The sequence below is a fragment of the Nerophis lumbriciformis genome, linkage group LG15, assembly GCF_033978685.3.
Source record: "Nerophis lumbriciformis linkage group LG15, RoL_Nlum_v2.1, whole genome shotgun sequence".
NCBI lineage: Eukaryota > Metazoa > Chordata > Actinopteri > Syngnathiformes > Syngnathidae > Nerophis > Nerophis lumbriciformis.
The window spans coordinates 33,558,643-33,581,411 of record NC_084562.2 but is presented as its reverse complement, the minus strand read 5'-3'; the positions used below and the strand labels follow the sequence as shown (position 1 = coordinate 33,581,411).

The 22,769-nt window shown below is 42.1% G+C and overlaps 1 protein-coding gene across 1 annotated transcript in view; it reads left to right on the top strand.

The window, feature by feature from the left end:
* iqgap1 (IQ motif containing GTPase activating protein 1) overlaps nt 1-22,769 on the top strand; it is a 178,076-nt gene that overhangs the window by 64,824 nt on the left and 90,483 nt on the right. Inside the window, exon 3 of the mRNA XM_061975071.1 lies at nt 21,823-21,979. Within this exon, the coding sequence (XP_061831055.1) occupies nt 21,823-21,979 (157 nt within the window). The remainder of the gene's footprint in view (nt 1-21,822; nt 21,980-22,769) is intronic.

Here is a 22,769-nt window from a genome sequence, read left to right as displayed (position 1 = left end):
GTGTGTGTGGGTGAATGTGGAAATAGTGTCAAAGCGCTTTGAGTACCTTGAAGGTAGAAAAGCGCTATACAAGTATAACCCGTTTACCCTTAATAAAATGCATTAATTTGACCAAAAGGTAACCGTTTGGGTTCACTCTGACACATTCAGTGTGGTATGGTTTTCCTGCTAAACCAAGTGTCTAAAGTGTGACCGGGCATATTCTACAGATGATTCATTATTCATTCAGGTATTTTATTAGCTACCGTATTTTCCGCACTATAAGGCGCACCGGATTATTAGCCGCACCTTCAATGAATTACATATTTCATAACTTTGTCCACCAATAAGCCGCCCCGGATTATAAGCCGCGCCTACGCTGCGCTAAAGGGAATGTCAAAAAAACAGTCAGATAGTTCAGTCAAACTTTAATAATATATTGAAAACCAGCGTTCTAACAACTCTGTCCCAAAATGTACGCAAATGTGCAATCACAAACATAGTAAAATTCAAAATGGTGTGCAATAGCAACATAATGTTGCTCGAACGTTAATGTCACAACACACAAAATAAACATAGCGCTCACCTTCTGAAGTTATTCTTCATTCGTAAATCCTTCGAATTCTTCGTCTTCGGTGTCCGAATTGAAAAGTTGCGCAAGCGTGGTATCCAAAATGGCCGGTTCCGTCTCGTCGAAGTCATCGGAGTCAGTGTCGCTGTTGTTCTGTGAATCCTGCCTTCCGGAAAGCTCGGACCACAGTTGTGACCGAAATATCTGCCCAGGCATTTACGATCCACTGGCAAATGTTGGCGTATGTCGTCCGGCGCTGTCTGCCCGTCTTAGTGAAGGTGTGTTCGCCTTCGGAGCTGTAAACTTCCCTTAACCACTCGCTCATCTTTTCTTCATCCATCCATCCCTTCGAGTTAGCTTTTATGATGACGCCGGCTGGAAAGGTCTCTTTTGGCAAGGTCTTCCTTTTGAATATCACCATGGGTGGAAGTTAGCATGGCAAGCTAGAACCACAGTGAAGGATGACTTCTCATTCCCTGTGGTGCGAATATTCACCGTACGTGCTCCCGTTCCACAGTGCGGTTCACAGGAATATCAGTTGCTGTGAAATACGGTAGTAATCCGTGTGCGGATGGAGAGATTGCGTCTTTTTATGAACCGGATCGCTTAGTAGGAGCCATTTTGTGGTCTTTACAGATGTAAACAGGAAATGAAACGTACGGTGATATCCGCGCGTTTTTTCTTCTTCTTCCGGGGGCGGGTGGTTGCTTACAGTAGAAGAAGAAGCGCTTCCTGTTCTATGGGGGCGGGTGCTTTCCTTGGCGGTTGCTTGCGTAGAAGAAGAAGCGCTTCCTGTTCTACCGGGAAAAAAGATGGCGGCTGTTTACCGAAGTTGCGAGATCGAAACTTTATGAAAATGAATCGTAATAAAGCGCACCGGGTTATAAGGCGCACTGTCAGCTTTTGAGAAAATGTGTGGTTTTTAGGTGCGCCTTATAGTGCGGAAAATACGGTATTACATTTGTTTCCTATACCAAGCTTAATTTAGATGTTTTGTCTAGATAGCTTAGCATATATTGGCCCACAGTATATCTAATTAAATCTTAGCATTTTTTAGTGTAATAATAATAATAATGTGATAACAATTATTAATTGTATTTCTAATGCACTTTTAAATCACACAGGGTCTCAAAGTGCTACAAGGTTAAAAAGTTAAAAACAGAGTGAGGAGACAAAACATACTCAATAAAAACAAAAAGGGAAGGTTCAAAATCATATTGATAGTTAGCAATCATATGCTTTTCTAAAAAATAAGGTTTTCAGGCCTATTTTAAAAGAGTCCAGGCTCTGAATGTCCTTCAGCTCAATAGGGATGCTGTTCCAAATACGTTGTGAGGCCGAGCTTTTGGTTCCCCATGGTGGAGAGCCTGGTGATGGGGACCTGGAGGAGTAGGGTGTTTGTGGATCTAAGGGTGGTGGACTGTAGGGTGATGAGCTCTTGAAGTTAAGTGGGTGCGTGACCATGAATGTATTTATGAGTGAGTAGCAAAATTGTGTAGTTAACCCGGAATGAGACAGAGAGCCAGTGCAATGATTGAAAGATGAGGGTGATACGCTCGCGTTTACAAGCTCTCTTCAGGACGCTGGTAGCGCTATTTTGGATGTACTGCAGCTTCTGGATGGTCTTGCCATGTATCCTGATGAAGCGCCCGTTACAGTAGTCCAGCTTTGAGGAAATGAAGGCATTGACCAATTGTTCTGCTGCTGGGAGGGATAAAGTAGGATGGACTCTTGAAATATTGCAGATGTCGTGAAAGGAGGTTTTGCACAGATGTTTTACTGTGTGTGATCCTTGAAAGTCAGGTGGGGGTCGAGGCGAACTCCCAGGTTTGTTGCTGAGGAGGAGAGAGGAATGAACTGTCCGTCGTAGGTAAGTTGGGATATTGCTATGTAGCTGAAGAGAGTTTCTGTTCATCCATGCCTTGATTTCTTCAAGGCAGGAGGTGAGGGATGACAGGGCTGTGGAGGGGTTTGGGGGGGTTTTAATGTAAAGTTGTTTAACAATGCGTAGCGTAACAATGGGAGGACCGTCCGTGTTTGCTTATCAAATCAACTTTATTTATAAAGCACATTTAAAATTTACCACAGGGGTAGCCAAAGTGCTGTACAATGAGCAGGTTAAAAGATAAAACGAGTACCGAGCAAACACAACACAACACAAACAGAACACGATAAAAAATAAATAATTAAAATAGAATTAATAAAAACATAAAAACAGGATCACAGCAGGTGTATTATGGGGCGCCATTGCAGGATGGATATCACTCAGTGTTAAAAGCCATGGAATAAAAGTATGTTTTTAAGAGAGATTTAAAAACAGGAAGAGAGGAGGCTTGTCTAACACTCAGGGGTAGGTCGTTCCAGAGCTTGGGAGCAGCAACGGCGAAAGCTCTGTCACCTCTAAGCTTCAACCTTGTGTCAGGGACCGTCAACAGCAGCTGATCGGCTGATCTTAAGGATCGGGTGGGGCAGTAAGGCTGAAGGAGGTCGGAGAGATAGGTTGGCGCGAGGTTGTTTAGACATTTAAAAACAAATAAAAGGAGTTTAAAATGTATTCGGTAACGCACAGGGAGCCAGTGAAGGGACGCTAAAATAGGGGTGATGTGCTCACGTCTGCGGGTCTGTGTTAGCAGACGAGCAGCAGAGTTCTGCACGAGCTGCAGGCTTATGACATGGCCGAGGTGAAGCATGCAGATGGTAAAGAAGATGGGAGCAAGGACTGACCCCTGGGGAAGGCCAATGGTGACACCCTCCAAGCAAGACATGTTCCATTCTATCAAAAAGATAAGACTTAAACCATATCAGTACGTGGTCTGTCAGTCTTCACGGTATTATGGTGATGCTTGAAGTGTCAAAAGCCACTGTCAGGTCCATGTGGATGGGAAGAAATGGTGACCCTGAGTCCGCGGGCGTCAGCAGGTCATTTGTCACTAGGGATGTAACGGTAAACGGTATAATGATAAACTGCGGTAAAATTTCAGACGGTTAGTAATTTCTTTTAAGTTTTTATTTACTGTAAAAACGTCATCGATTGTTGCATTTTAGGCAACACCGCTTCCTTCCTGGAAACAGTGTCACAGCAGCGCCGGCGCATGCACACTAACGTTGTTTGGCTTGAAACATGGCGGAAAGCAACTACCCAGACTTTGCTCTGTAGTGTTCCTCTCGGACTAAACGGAGCCAAGCACTTCGTTTAACTTCCTTTCCCCTCGCTTCATTTCTGTGGAGTCTCGGCGTGTGTTCAAAAGCGCACGGCTGCTATTAGATGACTACAGGTGTGGACAATATTGGTGACAGACGCATTTGTCCCACGTGACTGAGCGTTAATGATGTGAAGAAACCCCTCGACCCCGAGAGGGACAAGCGGTAGAAAATGGATGGCTGGATGGATGTGGGGAATCATGTAGAATGTGATATGTAGGGAACATTGCCACAACTTCATTGATTGATTGATTGATTTATTTATTCATGTATTTATTTGACAGGGACAGTACAATTAAACATTGCTACCCACAGGTAACCGATGTCAAAGTACATAGGACTTCTAGCCACAGGCTAATTTGCATCCCTTGTCCCTGGTTAGGCTTTTTTTTTTAAAGTTGAGATAAGTGTAAAACACATACAAAAGTATTAAGACAAGTACAAAAATAAAAACACATTGAAAATAATTGACCCCATTTGTCCATTACTACATCCAGTTCTAGTGCTCACACTTCTGATTTTCCTTAAGCCACTTTTTCAGTTTTGTGGAGAAAAGTTTAATGTCCAACTGTGACTTTAACTCCAGTGGCAAAGAGTTCCAGAGATGTGAGGCTTTCACTGAGAACGCAGACTGACCCAGAGTCGTCCAGCACCTTTTCACTCAACAGCTCCCACCGACTGCATAATAGAGTTTTAACTTGCACTTACAGATGTAGCGACAAACTTTAGTTGCTGACAGTGGTTTTCTGAAGTGTTCCTGAGCCCATGTGGTGATATCCTTTACACACTGATGTCGCTTTTTGATGCGGTACCGCCTGAGGGATCGAAGGTCACGGGCATTGCTGCTTATGTGCAGTGATTTCTCCAGATCCTCTGAACCTTGTGATGATATTACGGCCCGTAGATGGTGCAATCCCTAAATTCCTTGCAATAGCTGGTTGACAAATGTTGTTCTTAAACTGTTGGACAACTTTCTCACGCATTTGTTCACAAAGTGGTGACCCTCGCACGATCCTTGTTTGTGAATGACTGAGCATTTCATGGAAGCTGCTTTTGTACCCAATCATGGCACCCATCTGTTCCCAATTAACCTGTTCACCCGTGGGATGTTCCAAATAAGTGTTAGATGAGCATTCCTCTACTTTCTCTGTCTTTTTTGCCACTTGTGCCAACCTTTTTGAAACATGTTGCAGTTATCAAATTCGAAATGAGCTCATATTTGCAAAAAAATTATAATTAGTTTGTCAGTTTGAACGTTAAGTATTTGTCTTTGCAGTGTATTCAATTGAATATAAGTTGAAAAGGATTTGCAAATCATTGTATTCTGCTTTTATTTACGATTTACACAACGTTCCAACTTCACTGGTTTTGGGTTTTGTAGAAGGCAGAATAGTATCCAGACGTTTAGTCAGCAGTTTAGAGCATTTAAAGTCTACATTTAACAGGCTAATAGTACAATACAAAGTGCACGACAAAGGGTCCATAGAGGCGGCCAATTTCAAACGATTCATTGTACATGTCCAATATGTCCAAAATGTTTTGAACAATTTGGGAGGTTTGCCATCTGGTCCTGGGGATTTTCCGTTTTGTAGCGATAACGCTGCAACATTTAATTCTGCAGCAGTAATTGTTTTTTCTATTTCTACCACAGTCGACTGATCAACTGAGGGAATGTCCAGATTGACAAAAAATTATCAAGCTAGGTGAAGAATAATGTTAATGATGATTAGAGGGACGCATAAAAATTCTTAAATACTTTATTTATCTGAAGATCATCTGTAGCTGTACCTGAAACGGATTGAATTGGCGGAAAATATTGGGATGCTGATATCTGGCATAGTTGATGAGCTAATAGTTTACCAGTTTTATCTGCCATGTTCAAAGAACTGAGATCTTGAACGGAGTATTTGTTCAGTAGCACGGTCTGTTGCAAGGACATCAAGTTCTGCCTGTAGAGAGAGTCATTCCTTATAAGTGTCTGGGTTTTTGAGAGGTAGAGTACAAGTTATCTAAGAGAGTTATGCCTTGTGTCAAACTAGTCAATTTATTCTTCCTGAGTTTTTTCTCATAACTAGTATAGGATATTATTTCCCCCCTTATGTATGCCTTCAGCGCCTTCTACAGTACATAAGCCGACAACCCAGGAATCTTGTTCAAGAGCACAAAAACATCTCTTTGACGCAAATCAAAAATCCACCAAGTCCTCATTCAAAAGTAATCATATATTTAAACGGCATGACGCACGTGGGATTCTCAGGTTTGGAAGAGTAAATCCATTGAAATTGGAGCATGATCAGAGATAACAATTGCATAATATTTGCATGTAGATATATATGAAAGTAATTTATTAATAACTAGAAAGTAGTCAATGCGGGTTAAAAGTTTGATGAATGTTAGTGAAGGAGTGTTGCCTTCTAGAGGGATTAAAAACACGGCAGACATCTGAAACAGAAAATTCATCAATAAAAGACTGAATTACCATAGCGGTTTTGGGTGATGAGCGATCAAGCTAACAGTTAAAATCTTCTCATAGTACATTGACAAGTCAGGGAGATTCAGAAAAAAGCCTTTGAAAAAGTTGTCATCGTCATAGTTGGGAGCATAAACATACAGGGGGTGTTGGAAATCTGGCCAGTGACAATAACATACCTCCCATTGGGATCAGAATTACTATTCGAGTGTACAAAGGGAACAGATTTATGTAGCACAAAAGCAACTTCCCTTGATTTTCCTGAAAATAAAGAGTGGTAAGTCTGTCCTATCCATCCTCTCCTCAGCTTTAAGTCATCAGAAAGTTTAAGATGAGTCTTCTGCTAGAAGATTACCTGGGCGCCCAGGTGACAGAGATGATTTATTTTACTTCATTAATGGGATTATTAAGCCCTTTGCCATTAAAACCGGTAAACCTAAAACCACACCCTCCAGACGTCGCTGTTAGATTAGACTGGCTCATAGCAAAAAGATACCAACATCAAATATACAGTACAATACAAAAATGCAAATCTGTGGTAAAACTCAAACCTCAAACTCTTAATTTTAAAACAAATAAAGTGGCCAGTGTTTTGTAGTATTTGATTGATTGCTGGAGATGGAAGCGCATTTGAAATGTGAGGTGAAGTGTTATTACTGTTACTTATTTTGGTGGCCTTAAATTTACTTGTGGCGGCCAAAAGTATAAATTATTATAGAGGAAACACTGTACCGTGATACGTATCAGATCATTAGGCTCTTGCCAATACCCAACCCTAATTCCTAAATTGTTTTACATGTGGGTCCTGCTGAAAAAAGTTTGGACAACAGCTGGGCGCATTGTACTCGCACACATGCATGTTGTAGCATAGCAATTCTTCCCCCACAGTTCCATTTTGCAAACTTTATTAAGATAAATTACCTAAAATATTCCACAAAAAAGAATAACACATTTTCATTTAATTAATGTGATTGCTCTTCCGTACTTAGTTTATTTGATAAAAGAACAGAGTAAAGTCCTGATTATTTACAGTGTCCTTTTATTTACTTTTATTGTGAATAGAATATAAAATTAACTTAACCATCTTTGGGTTGGCAGGCGGTACCTTTGAGGGTTGCATCATGGTGGTGGAAACACTGCATAACTAATATGATAAAATACCTGTATAACATTTCACTAAATCAGCAAGTGAGAAGAGAGAGTCAAATGGACCCGAAGTTTCTGCAAATTTTCTGGAAGTTGAGCTTGGTTATGGATCACATATTTCAATCAATCAATCAATCAATCTTTATTTATATAGCCCTAAATCACAAGTGTCTCAAAGGGCTGCACAAGCCACAACGACATCCTCGGTACAAAGCCCACATACGGGCAAGGAAAAACTCACCCCAGTGGGACGTCGATGTGAATGACTATGAGAAACCTTGGAGAGGACCGCATATGTGGGTAACCCCCCCCCCTCTAGGGGAGACCGAAAGCAATGGATGTCGAGTGGGTCTGACATAATATTGTGAGAGTCCAGTCCATAGTGGATCCAACATAATAGTAAGAGTCCAGTCCATAGTGGGGCCAGCAGGACACCATCCCGAGCGGAGACGGGTCAGCAGCGCAGAGATGTTCCCAGCTGATGCACAGGCGAGCGGTCCACCCCGGGTCCCGACTCTGGACAGCCAGCACTTCATCCATGGCCACCAGACCTGTGCCCCCCCCCCCCCCCCCTCAAGGAAAAGGGGAGCAGAGGAGAAAAGAAAAGAAACGGCAGATCAACTGGTCTAACAGGGGGGCTATTTAAAGGCTAGAGTATACAAATGAGTTTTAAGATGGGACTTAAATGCTTCTACTGAGGTAGCATCTCTAATTGTTACCGGGAGGGCATTCCATAGTACTGGAGCCCGAATAGAAAACGCTCTATAGCCCGCAGACTTTTTTTGGGCTCTGGGAATCACTAATAAGCCGGAGTTCTTTGAACGCAGATTTCTTGCCGGGACATATGGTACAATACAATCGACAAGATAGGACGGAGCTAGACCGTGTAGTATTTTATATGTAAGTAGTAAAACCTTAAAGTCACATCTTAAGTGCACAGGAAGCCAGTGCAGGTGAGCCAGTATAGGCGTAATATGATCAAACTTTCTTGTTCTTGTCAAAAGTCTAGCAGCCGCATTTTGTACCAACTGTAATTTTTTAATGCTAGACATAGGGAGACCCGAAAATAATACGTTACAGTAGTCGAGACGAGACGTAACGAACGCATGAATAATGATCTCTGCGTCGCTAGTGGATAAAATAGAACGAATTTTAGCGATATTACGGAGATGAAAGAAGGCCGTTTTAGTAACACTCTTAATGTGTGATTCAAACGAGAGAGTTGGGTCGAAGATAATACCCAGATTCTTTACTGATTCTCCTTGTGTAATTGTTTGGTTGTCAAATGTTAAGGTGGTATTATTAAATAAATGTCGGTGTTTAGCAGGACCGATAATCAGCATTTCCGTTTTCTTGGCGTTGAGTTGCAAGAAGTTAGCGGACATCCATTGTTTAATTTCATTAAGACACGCCTCCAGCTGACTACAATCCGGCGTGTTGGTCAGCTTTAGGGGCATGTAGAGTTGGGTGTCATCAGCATAACAATGAAAGCTAACACCGTATTTGCGTATGATGTCGCCTAGCGGCAGCATGTGAATACTAAAGAGTGCAGGGCCAAGAACCGAACCCTGAGGAACTCCGCACGTTACCTTAACATAGTCCGAGGTCACATTATTATGGGAGACGCATTGCATCCTGTCAGTAAGATAAGAGTTAAACCACGACAAAGCTAAGTCTGACATACCAATACGTGTTTTGATACGCTCTAATAAAATATTATGATCGACGGTATCGAAAGCAGCGCTAAGATCAAGAAGCAGCAACATAGATGACGCATCAGAATCCATCGTTAGCAGTAGATCATTAGTCATTTTTGCGAGGGCTGTCTCCGTAGAGTGATTTGCCCTGAAACCAGATTGAAAAGGTTCACAGAGATTGTTAGACACTAAGTGTTCATTTAGCTGCTGTGCGACAATTTTTTCGAGGATTTTCGAAATAAAGGGAAGGTGGGACACCGGTCGGTAGTTTACCATGAGGTCAGGATCGAGGTTAGGTCTTTTGAGCAGAGGATGAATAACCGCTTTCTTGAATGCTAGGGGAACAGTGCCAGAGGAAAGTGATAAGTTTATAATATTTAGCACTGATGGACCTAATAATACAAAAAGCTCCTTGATAAGTTTCCCAGGAAGTGGGTCAAGTAAACATGTTGTTTGTTTTATCCCACTTACACGCTGTAATAAAAATACCTGTATAACATTTCACTAAATCAGCAAGTGAGAAGAGAGAGTCAAATGGACCCGAAGTTTCTGCAAATTTTCTGGAAGTTGAGCTTGGTTATGGATCACATATTTGCACATTGTCTTCAGTGTTGCAATTGTTTACCTAATGTACAATTGAATTTTTATCATCACCTACAGTAGACGGTAACTACCTGTAGCTTCACAGCAATAAACATGTGACGCATAAAGAAAATAACTTTTGAGCCCAGAGAAGCAGAAAATGTCTAGGGGTGCTATTAATTTAGATAGCAGTACAGTGAAAACGCTTAAGTACTGTATGTTCTGCTTTTTTGACAAATTCAACAAGTCCTTTCTTATTTGGGACGGCATGGCTTGGGTGATAGAGCGGCCGTGCCAGCAACTAGTCACATCCGTTGTGTCCTTGAGAAAGACACTTCACACTTGCTCCTGATGGGTCGCGGTTAGGGCCTTGCATGGCTGCTCTCGCAATCAGTGTATGAATGTGTGTAGGAATGGGTGAATGGGGAAACGGTGTCAAAGCGTTTTGAGGTAGAAAAGTGCAATGCAAGTATAATTAATTTACCATTTACCATTTATTACTAAAAAGTTCCTGTTTTAGTCCACGTTAAAGTACAAGGTCGACTGCTTTTGTCAACATAACATTTTAGATCCAAATGGTATATTTCCATAAAGATAGGTCTGTTTATGTCTGCATTTGTAGTCATGTTTTTATTAGTTTTTTTCAACAGGATCATTCTCAATAAGAAACGTGAAACGACAACAGAAACATACACATAGTCACTTCCTGTTTAGTGTAAAGTTAGCTTCAAAATAGTATGTAATAAGTATACATAAGTATACATCTAACAAAATGCACACATTTTTAGTTTTTATATTTTAGATATTCAGGTGTACTGGAGAGGAGGCTACGCCGGATAGTCGAACCTCGGATTCAGGAGGAACAGTGTGGTTTTCGTCCTGGTCGTGGAACTGTGGACCAGCTCTATACTCTCGGCAGGGTCCTTGAGGGTGCATGGAAGTTTGCCCAACCAGTCTACATGTGTTTTGTGGACTTGGAGAAGGCATTCGACCGTGTCCCTCGGGAAGTCCTGTGGGGAGTGCTCAGAGAGTATGGGGTATCGGACTGTCTGATTTTGGCGGTCCGCTCCCTGTATGATCAGTGTCAGAGCTTGGTCCGCATTGCCGGCAGTAAGTCGGACACGTTTCCAGTGAGGGTTGGACTCCGCCAAGGCTGCCCTTTGTCACCGATTCTGTTCATAACTTTTATGGACAGAATTTCTAGGCGCAGTCAAGGCGTTGAGGGGATCTGGTTTGGTGGCTGCAGGATTAGGTCTCTGCTTTTTGCAGATGATGTGGTCCTGATGGCTTCATCTGGCCAGGATCTTCAGCTCTCGCTGGATCGGTTCGCAGCCGAGTGTGAAGCGACTGGGATGAGAATCAGCACCTCCAAGTCCGAGTCCATGGTTCTCGCCCGGAAAAGGGTGGAATGCCATCTCCGGGTTGGGGGGGGAGATCTTGCCCCAAGTGGAGGAGTTCAAGTACCTCGGAGTCTTGTTCACGAGTGAGGGAAGAGTGGATCGTGAGATCGACAGGCGGATCGGTGCGGCGTCTTCAGTAATGCGGACGCTGTATCGATCCGTTGTGGTGAAGAAGGAGCTGAGCCGGAAGGCAAAGCTCTCAATTTACCGGTCGATCTACGTTCCTATCCTCACCTATGGTCATGAGCTTTGGGTTATGACCGAAAGGACAAGATCACGGGTACAAGCGGCCGAAATGAGTTTCCTCCGCCGGGTGGCAGGGCTCTCCCTTAGAGATAGGGTGAGAAGCTCTGTCATCCGGGGGGAGCTCAATGTAAAGCCGCTGCTCCTCCACATCGAGAGGAGCCAGATGAGGTGGTTCGGGCATCTGGTCAGGATGCCACCCGATCGCCTCCCTCGGGAGGTGTTTAGGGCACGTCCGACCGGTAGGAGGCCACGGGGAAGACCCAGGACACGCTGGGAAGACTATGTCTCCCGGCTGGCCTGGGAACGCCTCGGGATCCCCCGGGAGGAGCTGGACGAAGTGGCTGGGGAGAAGGAAGTCTGGGCTTCCCTGCTTAGGCTGCTGCCCCCGCGACCCGACCTCGGATAAGCGGAAGAAGATGGATGGATGGATGGATGGATGGATTTTAGATAGAAAGAAAAGTTTGTACATCTACGGAATCTCTATTGTCATTGTAGTCAAAACATCCATTACAGTTTAAGTGCAAAATACAGGAAAACACAACAATGAAAATAAAAAAAATATACAATTGGAGGAAAACCATGTCAACAAACTTCTGGAGGTTAAAAAAACATCTTTATTATCGCTCATTCTCCTTGTATACCTGGCCAAAGTCACAAGTAAATATGCAAACAATGGCTAGTTTTGTTTAATGTTATGTCACGACCAAGAGTTGTTGACATGAACGGGTCGCATTTTATTTATTTTTCATTTGAACATATGGTGTACATATGATTTAACACAGCTTTGAAATGTAACCTGGTCAGCAGACAGCATTTATGTTGGATAATTTAAAGGTTTAAGTTTGGTCTCCTAATACAGTATGTCATATCAGCATACTTGCCAACCCTCCCGGATTTTCCGGGAGACTCCCGAAATTCAGCGCCTCTCCCGAAAATCTCCCGAAATTCAGGCGGACCTGGAGGCCACGCCCCCTTCAGCTCCAAGTGGACCCATCCAGGTCCGCATGGAGCAATGTTGTTGTAATATATTGAGTTGGAGGCAATAAACAGGCGAGGTGATGAAGTACGTCTCTTTACTGTAGACTTCAGAACAGACTCACACACTTGACGTCAGGTGCGCAACACCACGTAAATCGTTGGCCAACGAAAAAGTAACCCCAGTACGCTATAGCCAACATTCACCAGGAGATGGCAACAGACAAACATAGATAACTCTGTGACATTCCTCCCCTTTTAGAAATGTGGAAGATACTTAAAAGAAATAAACAACCCAACCAAAAAAATGCAGCAGCTCAATTAAAAAACTGTACTTAAGCCACATTCTTTTTTTCTTTCTTTTTTTTAGTATTGAACTCTTAACCCTCATTTGTAAATAATAACATGCTTGTTATACAAACAGTATTTGTACATCTTTAACACAGATTTTTATACTGTCTTCAGAGATTCAGTTTTTTTGGTGGTACTCGAAACCTTTCTGGGTATCTGCGGATCACTGGTGGGGTTTTTGTTGTGGGTGATCTGGGTTCTGATGATGGCAACTCAGCAGCCCTTGAATCTGGTTCAATGATGAGACTAGTTTGTGTCTGACTCACTGATGGTCCTGATGATGGAACTGAAACAGCACTGTCCAGTTGTACTGATGGCACATTTTCTGCAACTGGTGGAGACTAAATAACTGGCAGTCTCTCCATGTTTTCTCGCCATGGTAACATGTGATCCACATGCACTGTGTGCTGTCTCTGTCCCTCTTGATAGATAGATAGATTGATATATATAAGTATTTCTTATATAAGTATTTCTTATATATATATATATATGTATGTGTGGGGAAAAAAAATCACAAGACTATTTCATCTCTACAGGCCTGTTTCATGAGGGGGGTACCCTCAATCGTCAGGAGATTTTAATGGGAGCATTCGCATACCATGGTTTATATAGGGCACAGAGTGGGTGGGTACAGGCTGGCCTAGGGGCGTGGTGATTGGTTCATGTGTTACCTAGGAGGTGTTTCCGTCTATGGCGGCATGTTGTTACAATTTCGCTGCGCTTGTTGAGGGATGACAGGTCTGGACGGTAAATAATAAACAGTTTCTCTTTCAAGCATAGGTTGCATCTTTTATTACCACTATTGTAAGGTGTGCTGGATGCAAGAATTTGCCATGTTATTGAATATTCAACATTATTGTCTTTGAGGTCCCAAATGTGTTTGCTGAGTTCTGTGGTATTTCGCAGGTTTTTGTTCCTGAAAGAAGCCTTGTGATTGTTCCATCTGGTTTTGAATTCACCCTCGGTTAATCCTACATATGTGTCGGATGTGTTAATGTCCTTGCGTATTACCTTAGATTGGTAGACAACTGATGTTTGTAAGCACCCCCCGTTGAGGGGGCAATCAGGTTTCTTTCGACAGTTACATGCTTTGTTGGTTTTGGAGTCGCTCTGACTGGGGGTCGACGGCTCATTTGCAATTGTTTTGTTGTGGTTTGAGATGATTTGTCGTATATTGTTCATGCAGCTGTAGCTCAATTTAATGTTGTTCTTGTTGAATACTTTTCTTAGGTTGTTGCCTTTGGGAAAGTGTTTGTCAATCAGATTGAGGAATTTGTGTCCAATGTTCGTTGAGACGTTTTTGCTGTATGGGGGGTTGTACCAGATGATGTCGTTTCGTTTTCTGTGCTTTTTTGGCTGGTTTCCTGGCGTGGGTTCATAGGTGAGGGTGAAATTGTATCCGCTTTCATCAAGGGCTTTTTGGTACGGGGGGGTTGCTTGGTCAAGTTCAGCTTTGCTAGATGACAGCATCGATAGCCTTTTATTGATTCCGGTAGGTATTCTTTTCGTGGTGGTGGGTGGGTGGTTGCTGTCATGGTGCACGTATTGGAGTGTTGTGTTGGGTTTCGTGAATGGTTGGTAGCTGTTATTTCTCAGGTTGAAAGTGACGTCAAGGAAGTTGACGGTTTGCTTGTTGGCTTCAATCGTGGTCCGTAGGCCGTTCTCTTTGAATATATATATATATATATGAAATACTTGACTTGGTGAATTCTAGCTGTAAATATACTCCTCCCCTCTTAGCCACGCCCCCAATCACGCCCCCCACCCCGACCACGCCCACCCCCCACCTCCCGAAATCGGAGGTCTCAAGGTTGGCAAGTATGCATATCAGTTACATCACCTTCATGCAGATGTTGTCCTTGTTTGAATTTTTTGGCAAGCGTGTTGGCTCTAATATGCAAACCATGTTCCATTCTTTTACTTTTGTCCAGACCAGATTATTGAACCATAAGTGTGAGCACAGCCTTTGGTTCCACAACTTGACCTGATTTGTCCACTGTTACCAGGTGGTGAAGATATAAGCAGATGGAATTCCTGCAAGGCTTTTCTGTGTCGGACAGCTCAGCAGGTCTCCCACATGGCCGAGCGCTGACACGGGCACACAGCAGGAATGTGGCTTTACAATATGACCTAAAAAAATGAAGTGTCTCCCACCCAAGGAATGTTCTGGAGAAGAGGTTAAACCAGGCAGGGTTGTTTGTGTCTCAGTGAAAGCGCCTTGGGGGTGGACTGATATATGAATTCCAATAAAGAGTCATTGTTAAAATATTGACTTGATTTTGAGGGTCGCTTCTCAAAGCCCAGTTATCATTAAAACTGCGCTGCAGTGTTTTCCACAGACGAGCAATCAATTTATGGCAGTAGGGGCGTGGCAGGGAGTGTTGTTGGGTCGTGTCCATCATTATAAATTTGCATGTATTTTTTTTTCAAAAGGCAAAAACATATTGCACATATACTTAAAGACAAATCTGTAGTATCAGTGATTGGTATCAACATATATCTGTTACATTATATAGTTTTAGTTATATAGTCTGTATTTTTCAATTGTTTACTAATATTATTCTGCTTTCCCTGAATATTGTTTTTTAGTTTGGCAGTCCTTTACATTAGAGATAAAAAAAACTTCCAACTTGAGGTTGTTTATTGATAGTTTCCACAATGATGTTACTGTAAAACTAAGCACTCAAAGGAAAGTATGTTATTATACAGGTAAAAGCCAGTAAATTAGAATATTTTGAAAAACTTGATTTATTTCAGTAATTGCATTCAAAAGGTGTAACTTGTACATTATATTTATTCATTGCACACAGACTGATGCATTCAAATGTTTATTTCATTTAATTTTGATGATTTGAAGTGGCAACAAATGAAAATCCAAAATTCCGTGTGTCACAAAATTAGAATATTACTTAAGGCTAATACAAAAAAGGGATTTTTAGAAATGTTGGCCAACTGAAAAGTATGAAAATGAAAAATATGAGCATGTACAATACTCAATACTTGGTTGGAGCTCCTTTTGCCTCAATTACTGCGTTAATGCGGCGTGGCATGGAGTCGATGAGTTTCTGGCACTGCTCAGGTGTTATGAGAGCCCAGGTTGCTCTGATAGTGGCCTTCAACTCTTCTGCGTTTTTGGGTCTGGCATTCTGCATCTTCCTTTTCACAATACCCCACAGATTTTCTATGGGGCTAAGGTCAGGGGAGTTGGCGGGCCAATTTAGAACAGAAATACCATGGTCCGTAAACCAGGCACGGGTAGATTTTGCGCTGTGTGCAGGCGCCAAGTCCTGTTGGAACTTGAAATCTCCATCTCCATAGAGCAGGTCAGCAGCAGGAAGCATGAAGTGCTCTAAAACTTGCTGGTAGACGGCTGCATTGACCCTGGATCTCAGGAAACAGAGTGGACCGACACCAGCAGATGACATGGCACCCCAAACCATCACCCAACCATGCAAATTTTGCATTTCCTTTGGAAATCGAGGTCCCAGAGTCTGGAGGAAGACAGGAGAGGCACAGGATCCACGTTGCCTGAAGTCTAGTGTAAAGTTTCCACCATCAGTGATGGTTTGGGGTGCCATGTCATCTGCTGGTGTCGGTCCACTCTGTTTCCTGAGATCCAGGGTCAACGCAGCCGTCTACCAGCAAGTTTTAGAGCACTTCATGCTTCCTGCTGCTGACCTGCTCTATGGAGATGGAGATTTCAAGTTCCAACAGGACTTGGCGCCTGCACACAGCGCAAAATCTACCCGTGCCTGGTTTACGGACCATGGTATTTCTGTTCTAAATTGGCCCGCCAACTCCCCTGACCTTAGCCCCATAGAAAATCTGTGGGGTATTGTGAAAAGGAAGATGCAGAATGCCAGACCCAAAAACGCAGAAGAGTTGAAGGCCACTATCAGAGCAACCTGGGCTCTCATAACACCTGAGCAGTGCCAGAAACTCATCGACTCCATGCCACGCCGCATTAACGCAGTAATTGAGGCAAAAGGAGCTCCAACCAAGTATTGAGTATTGTACATGCTCATATTTTTCATTTTCATACTTTTCAGTTGGCCAACATTTCTAAAAATCCCTTTTTTGTATTAGCTTTAAGTAATATTCTAATTTTGTGACACACGGAATTTTGGATTTTCATTTGTTGCCACTTCAAATCATCAAAATTAAATGAAATAAACATTTGAATGCATCAGTCTGTGTGCAATGAATAAATATAATGTACAAGTTACACCTTTTGAATGCAATTACTGAAATAAATCAAGTTTTTCAAAATATTCTAATTTACTGGCTTTTACCTGTATAGTCTGTATTTTTCAATTGTTTACTAATATTATTCTGCTTTCCCTGAATATTGTTTTTTAGTTTGGCAGTCCTTTACATTAGAGATAAAAAAAAACTTCCAACTTGAGGTTGTTTATTGATAGTTTCCACAATGATGTTACTGTAAAACTAAGCACTCAAAGGAAAGTATGTTATTATAGACATGAAGTGCACATGCATGTAGGAATCATGTTAAATCGACAATACAGCTTGGCATAAACTGAAAAAAAACTTAAAAGTTAGCATAATGCTAACATACAATGGACATTTACATGCTATCAAAAATGTGTACCGTATTTTCCGCACTATAAGCCGCCCCGGGTTATTAGCCGCACCTTCAATGAATGGCATATTTCAAAACTTTGTCCACCTATAAGCCGCCCCGGACTATAAGCCGCGCCTACGCTGCGCTAAAGGGAATGTCAAAAAAACAGTCAGATAGGTCAGTCAAACTTTAATAATATATTAAAAACCAGCGTTCTAACAACTCTGTCCCAAAATGTACGCAAATGTGCAATCACAAACATAGTAAAATTCAAAATAGTGCAGAGCAATAGCAACATAATGTTGCTCGAACGTTAATGTCACAACACACAAAATAAACATAGCGCTCACTTTCTGAAGTTATTCTTCATTCGTAAATCCTTCGAATTCTTCGTCTTCGGTGTCCGAATTGAAAAGTGTGTGTATAAGGTAAGACATATTATCTGGCACTTTGTTTCGCAATATTATGCAAACACAACTTTTCTTACCTTCTGGTACCTGCTGATCTGTATTTGGGATCTCTATAAATCCTGAAAAATTGTGCGAGTCCGCCTTTGTAGTCTGTGACGACACCGTAGTCTATAAGCGTCTTTTCATGAACCGGAAACACCAAGAAGCACCACCTTTAAAATCATCCAGGTGAAGTTCGCTTGCTAGCGTTGTTGCCTTCATTGGAATAGTGATGGTGCTGACACTTCTGCTTGCTGCTCTCTGCTCAACAACCCACTGTTCCAGTTTGTCCTCCAACAGTTGCCATCTTGCTTTGTTCCCTCGGAAACTCTGTTTTGTCTTCTTTACCTGGCGCAGGTCATCTTCTTGCTTCCTCCACCTACGCACCATTGATTCATTTATGTTATATTCTCTTGCTGCTGCTCTATTTCCGTGTTCTTCGGCATGACTTATTGCCTTAAGTTTAAATTCTGCGTTATACGCGTGTCGCTTAGTAGGAGCCATTTTGTGGTCTGGTCTTTACAGATGTAAACACACAAAGGAAATGAAACGAAATATCCGCGCGCTTCTTCTTCTTCCGGGGGCGGGTGGTTGCTTACAGTAGAAGAAGAAGCGCTTCCTGTTCTATGGGGGCGGGTGCTTACCTTGGCGGTTGCTTGCGTAGAAGAAGAAGCGCTTCCTGTTCTACCGGGAAAAAAGATGGCGGCTGTTTACCGAAGTTGCGAGACCTAAACTTTATGAAAATGAATCTTAATATTAATCCATATATAAAGCGCACCGGGTTAAAAGCCGCACTGTCAGCTTTTGAGTAAATTTGTGGTTTTTAGGTGCGGCTAATGGTGCGGAAAATACGGTATCTCAATTTGTGCAAATGTGCAACAAATGAGATTTTAAAAATTAGATTCCTGTAAGTGCACATTTCTGTGTGTATATGTGTGCGGACTCGCTACGGAAGCCTGTTGTTTAATCCATCCATCGATCCATTTTTTACCGCTTGTCCCTCTCGGGGGATGGAGCCTATCTCAGCTGCATTCGTACACCCTGGACAAGTCGCCACCTCATCGCAGGTTGTTTAACCCAAGAACTGTAATTTCAAAGCAGAGAACGTACTCAACGTTTTGTGGAACATGATTGGCAGGAAGCAGATGGTATTATCCTATGTATATCACCTGGAAAGTGAAGTGTTACTTTCCTGTATAGCAAAATTTAAAAAAATCAAAATCACGATTAACTGAACCTTGGACTACAATTCCGTTTGATAAACGATCCTACCACGCTTAAGTACTGCTCTACTTTTGGACGACATCCTTATTGTAGCAAAATGTGTCCAAACATCTGACACAGAATTCCTTTTTTTCGCATTGCACTGTTGGCTCAGTGTTTGAGTTTTCCTCCAAAATGATTCTGTGTAACGGATTGGATGGGACAGTGTCACATGGTTATTTCTTCTTCTTTTGCTGGTTTTCTGGCAGCCTTATCGCCCTTTTAGAAGCTCCAATTGTCGTTTTTTTGGTTATTAATCATTATTCCTCCTGCCCTAATTAATATTATTATTAGTGTTTTGTCTCATTATATTCAACGCTGATTTTGTTTTCATAAAAACCTGTTGGTTAGGTGTTGGAGATATTTCAAATTTTGATATTAATCTGATACCAAGCAAATATTGGATTGTTGATACTGATAGCAATACTTTTTACTTGAAATGTTTCAAAATATTTTTGTGATTTTGACAGTAATGTGTTTATCATGATTACATTCAGAATAGGATAAAAGTTTTAGGCCAAAAATAAATTATATGGCAGCACGGTGAAAGAGGGGTTAGTGCGTCTGCCTCACAATACGAGGGTCCTGAGTTCAATCCCGGGCTCGGGATCTTTCTGTGTGAAGTTGGCATGTTCTCCCCGTGACTGCGTGGGTTCCCTCCGGGTACTCCGGCTTCCTCCCACCTCTTAAGACATGCACCTGGGGATAGGTTGATTGGCAACACTAAATTGGCCCTAGTGTGTGAATGTTATCTGTCTATCTGTGTTGGCCCTGCGATGAGGTGGCGACTTGTCCAGGGTGTACCCCGCCTTCCGCCCGATTGTAGCTCCAGTGCCCCCGCGACCCCAAAGGGAATAAGCGGTAGAAAATGGATGGATGGACATTCAGAATAGGATAAAAGTTTTAGGCCAAAAAGAAATTATATTGTATTATATGGCAGCACGGTGAAAGAGGGTTTAGTGCGTCTGCCTCACAATACGAGGGTCCTGAGTTCAATCCCGGGCTCGGGATCTTTTTGTGTGGAGTTGGCATGTTCTCCCCGTGACTGCGTGGGTTCCCTCCGGGTACTCCGGCTTCCTCCCACCTCCAAAGACATCCACATGGGGATAGGTTGATTGGCAACACTAAATTGGCCCTAGTGTGTGGATGTTATCTGTCTATCTGTGTTGGCCCTGCGATGAGGTGGCGACTTGTCCAGGGTGTACCCCGCCTTCCGCCCGAATGCAGTTAAGATAGACTCCAGCGACCCCGAAAAGGGACAAGCGGTAGAAAATGGATGGATGGTTATATTGTATATAGCAATACATTGTTCTCTTGGGGGGGTTATGTTCCAGACCCCTCCTTTGAGTTAATAATAGTTCATCATTAAGGGGAAAAAAGAGTTTGTACTTATGATGTGGGTTTTTGTTTATGACATAACCTAGAACTCCATAATTGACTATATGAGCGCATTTTCTCTCAAAATTGTACGAAACAAGTGAGGGGGGAAATTATATAATTTTTTCATGTTTGGTATTCATACAACTGTGTTTTGTTCAAGCGAGAATGCACAAAAGCTAACACAAATAATAGAAGAAATTAACAAATTAAAAAGATGTTTTGACAAAAACAGACTATCTTTGAATCTCAGTAAAACTAAAATAATAATAATAATAATAATAATAATAAAGTCAAACACAAATAGATAGGTTGATTGGCAACACTAAATTGGCCCTAGTGTGTGGATGTGAGTGTGAATGTTGTCTGTCTATCTGTGTTGGCCCTGCGATGAGGTGGCGACTTGTCCAGGGTGTACCCCGCCTTCCGCCCGATTGTAGCTGAGATAGGCTCCAGTGCCCCCCGCGACCCCGAAAAGAATAAGCGGTAGAAAATGGATGGATGGACACAGTAGACATTGAAAGGGTAAAAGAAAACACACTTTTGGGTGTAATAAAAGATGATCAAATGAACTGGAAACCTCATGTAAAACATATACAACATAAAGTAGCAAGAAACACGTCAATAATGAATGAAGCAAAACATGTTCTGGACCAAAAATCGCTTTATATTCTCTACTGCTCACTAGTGTTACCATACAGTACAGTAACTCAGAAGTTATTGTGTAGAAATATTGGGAAACAACTGCAAATGTGTTGCTTCATTCACTAACGGTGTTACAAAAAAGATCAATTAAAATAATACATAATGTTGGATATACAGAACATACAAACCCTTTATTTATTGAAAATATTGTAATTAAACGATTTTGTGCATTTGCAAACAGCTAAAATTATGTACAAAGCAAATTAGAACCAGCTACCCAAGAATGCACAACAATTCTTCTCAACAAAAGAGGAGAAATATAACCTTAGAGGAAAATCTTCTTTAAAACAATTGTATGCGCGTACAACACTTAAAACCTTTAGCATTTCAGTATGTGGAATTAAATTATGCACTGGATTAACCAAATAAATCAAACAAAGCACTAATATGATTCAGTTTAAGAAACTGTTCATACTACAAGTGTAGTACAAAGAAGAACAATTATGATGAACGTCTTTAACCCTTTTTTTGTTTTATACAAAGATTATTTATGTATTTAATATTTTTTGACTTATTATGGTATATTATTTATTTATTTACTGTTCTGTTACAGAGAACAAGGAAATGGGATAAAATTGCTATTGTATGAAAAGGGGTAGGATTAAATAATCTCAACTTCCTACTCCTTTTCGTAATGAAACAACTGGATATATGTGATGCATTACATTGTATCGTATGCATGTTTGAAATAAACTGAAACTGAACTGAACTGAACATAATCTTACTGTAGAGAGACATATTATTGTTATATCAGTGTAAAAATGTCTATTTGGCATAATAACGTTTTGATACAGTATGTTAAGTGTGGCTGTTTTGTTGTCCCTGCAGATGGATGGAGGCCTGTCTGGATGAGGAATTACCGCCCACTACAGAGCTGGAGGAGGGCCTGCGGAACGGCGTCTATCTGGCCAAACTTGGCAACTTCTTTGCCCCTCGCACCGTCTCCCTTAAGAAGATCTACGACCGCGAGCAAACGCGCTACAAGGTGACAACGAGTACAGTTCAAATAAATTTACATATACTCATCATGGGTTTATACGTCTTTTAGAATTCCAAGGGCCTTCAGTGAAAATTTGGCACCCAAATTGGGCCAAATGTATCATTAATCAATCAATCAATCAATCAATCAATCTTTATTTATATAGCCCTAAATCACAAGTGTCTCAAAGGGCTGCACAAGCCACAACGACATCCTCGGTACAAAGCCCACATACGGGCAAGGAAAAACTCACCCCAGTGGGACGTCGATGTGAATGACTATGAGAAACCTTGGAGAGGACCGCATATGTGGGTAACCCCCCCCCCCTCTAGGGGAGACCGAAAGCAATGGATGTCGAGTGGGTCTGACATAATATTGTGAGAGTCCAGTCCATAGTGGATCCAACATAATAGTAAGAGTCCAGTCCATAGTGGGGCCAGCAGGACACCATCCCGAGCGGAGACGGGTCAGCAGCGTAGAGATGTTCCCAGCCGATGCACAGGCGAGCGGTCCACCCCGGGTCCCGACTCTGGACAGCCAGCACTTCATCCATGGCCACCGGACCTGTGCCCCCCCCCCCCTCAAGGAAAAGGGGAGCAGAGGAGAAAAGAAAAGAAACGGCAGATCAACTGGTCTAACAGGGGGGCTATTTAAAGGCTAGAGTATACAAATGAGTTTTAAGATGGGACTTAAATGCTTCTACTGAGGTAGCATCTCTAATTGTTACCGGGAGGGCATTCCATAGTACTGGAGCCCGAATAGAAAACGCTCTATAGCCCGCAGACTTTATTTGGGC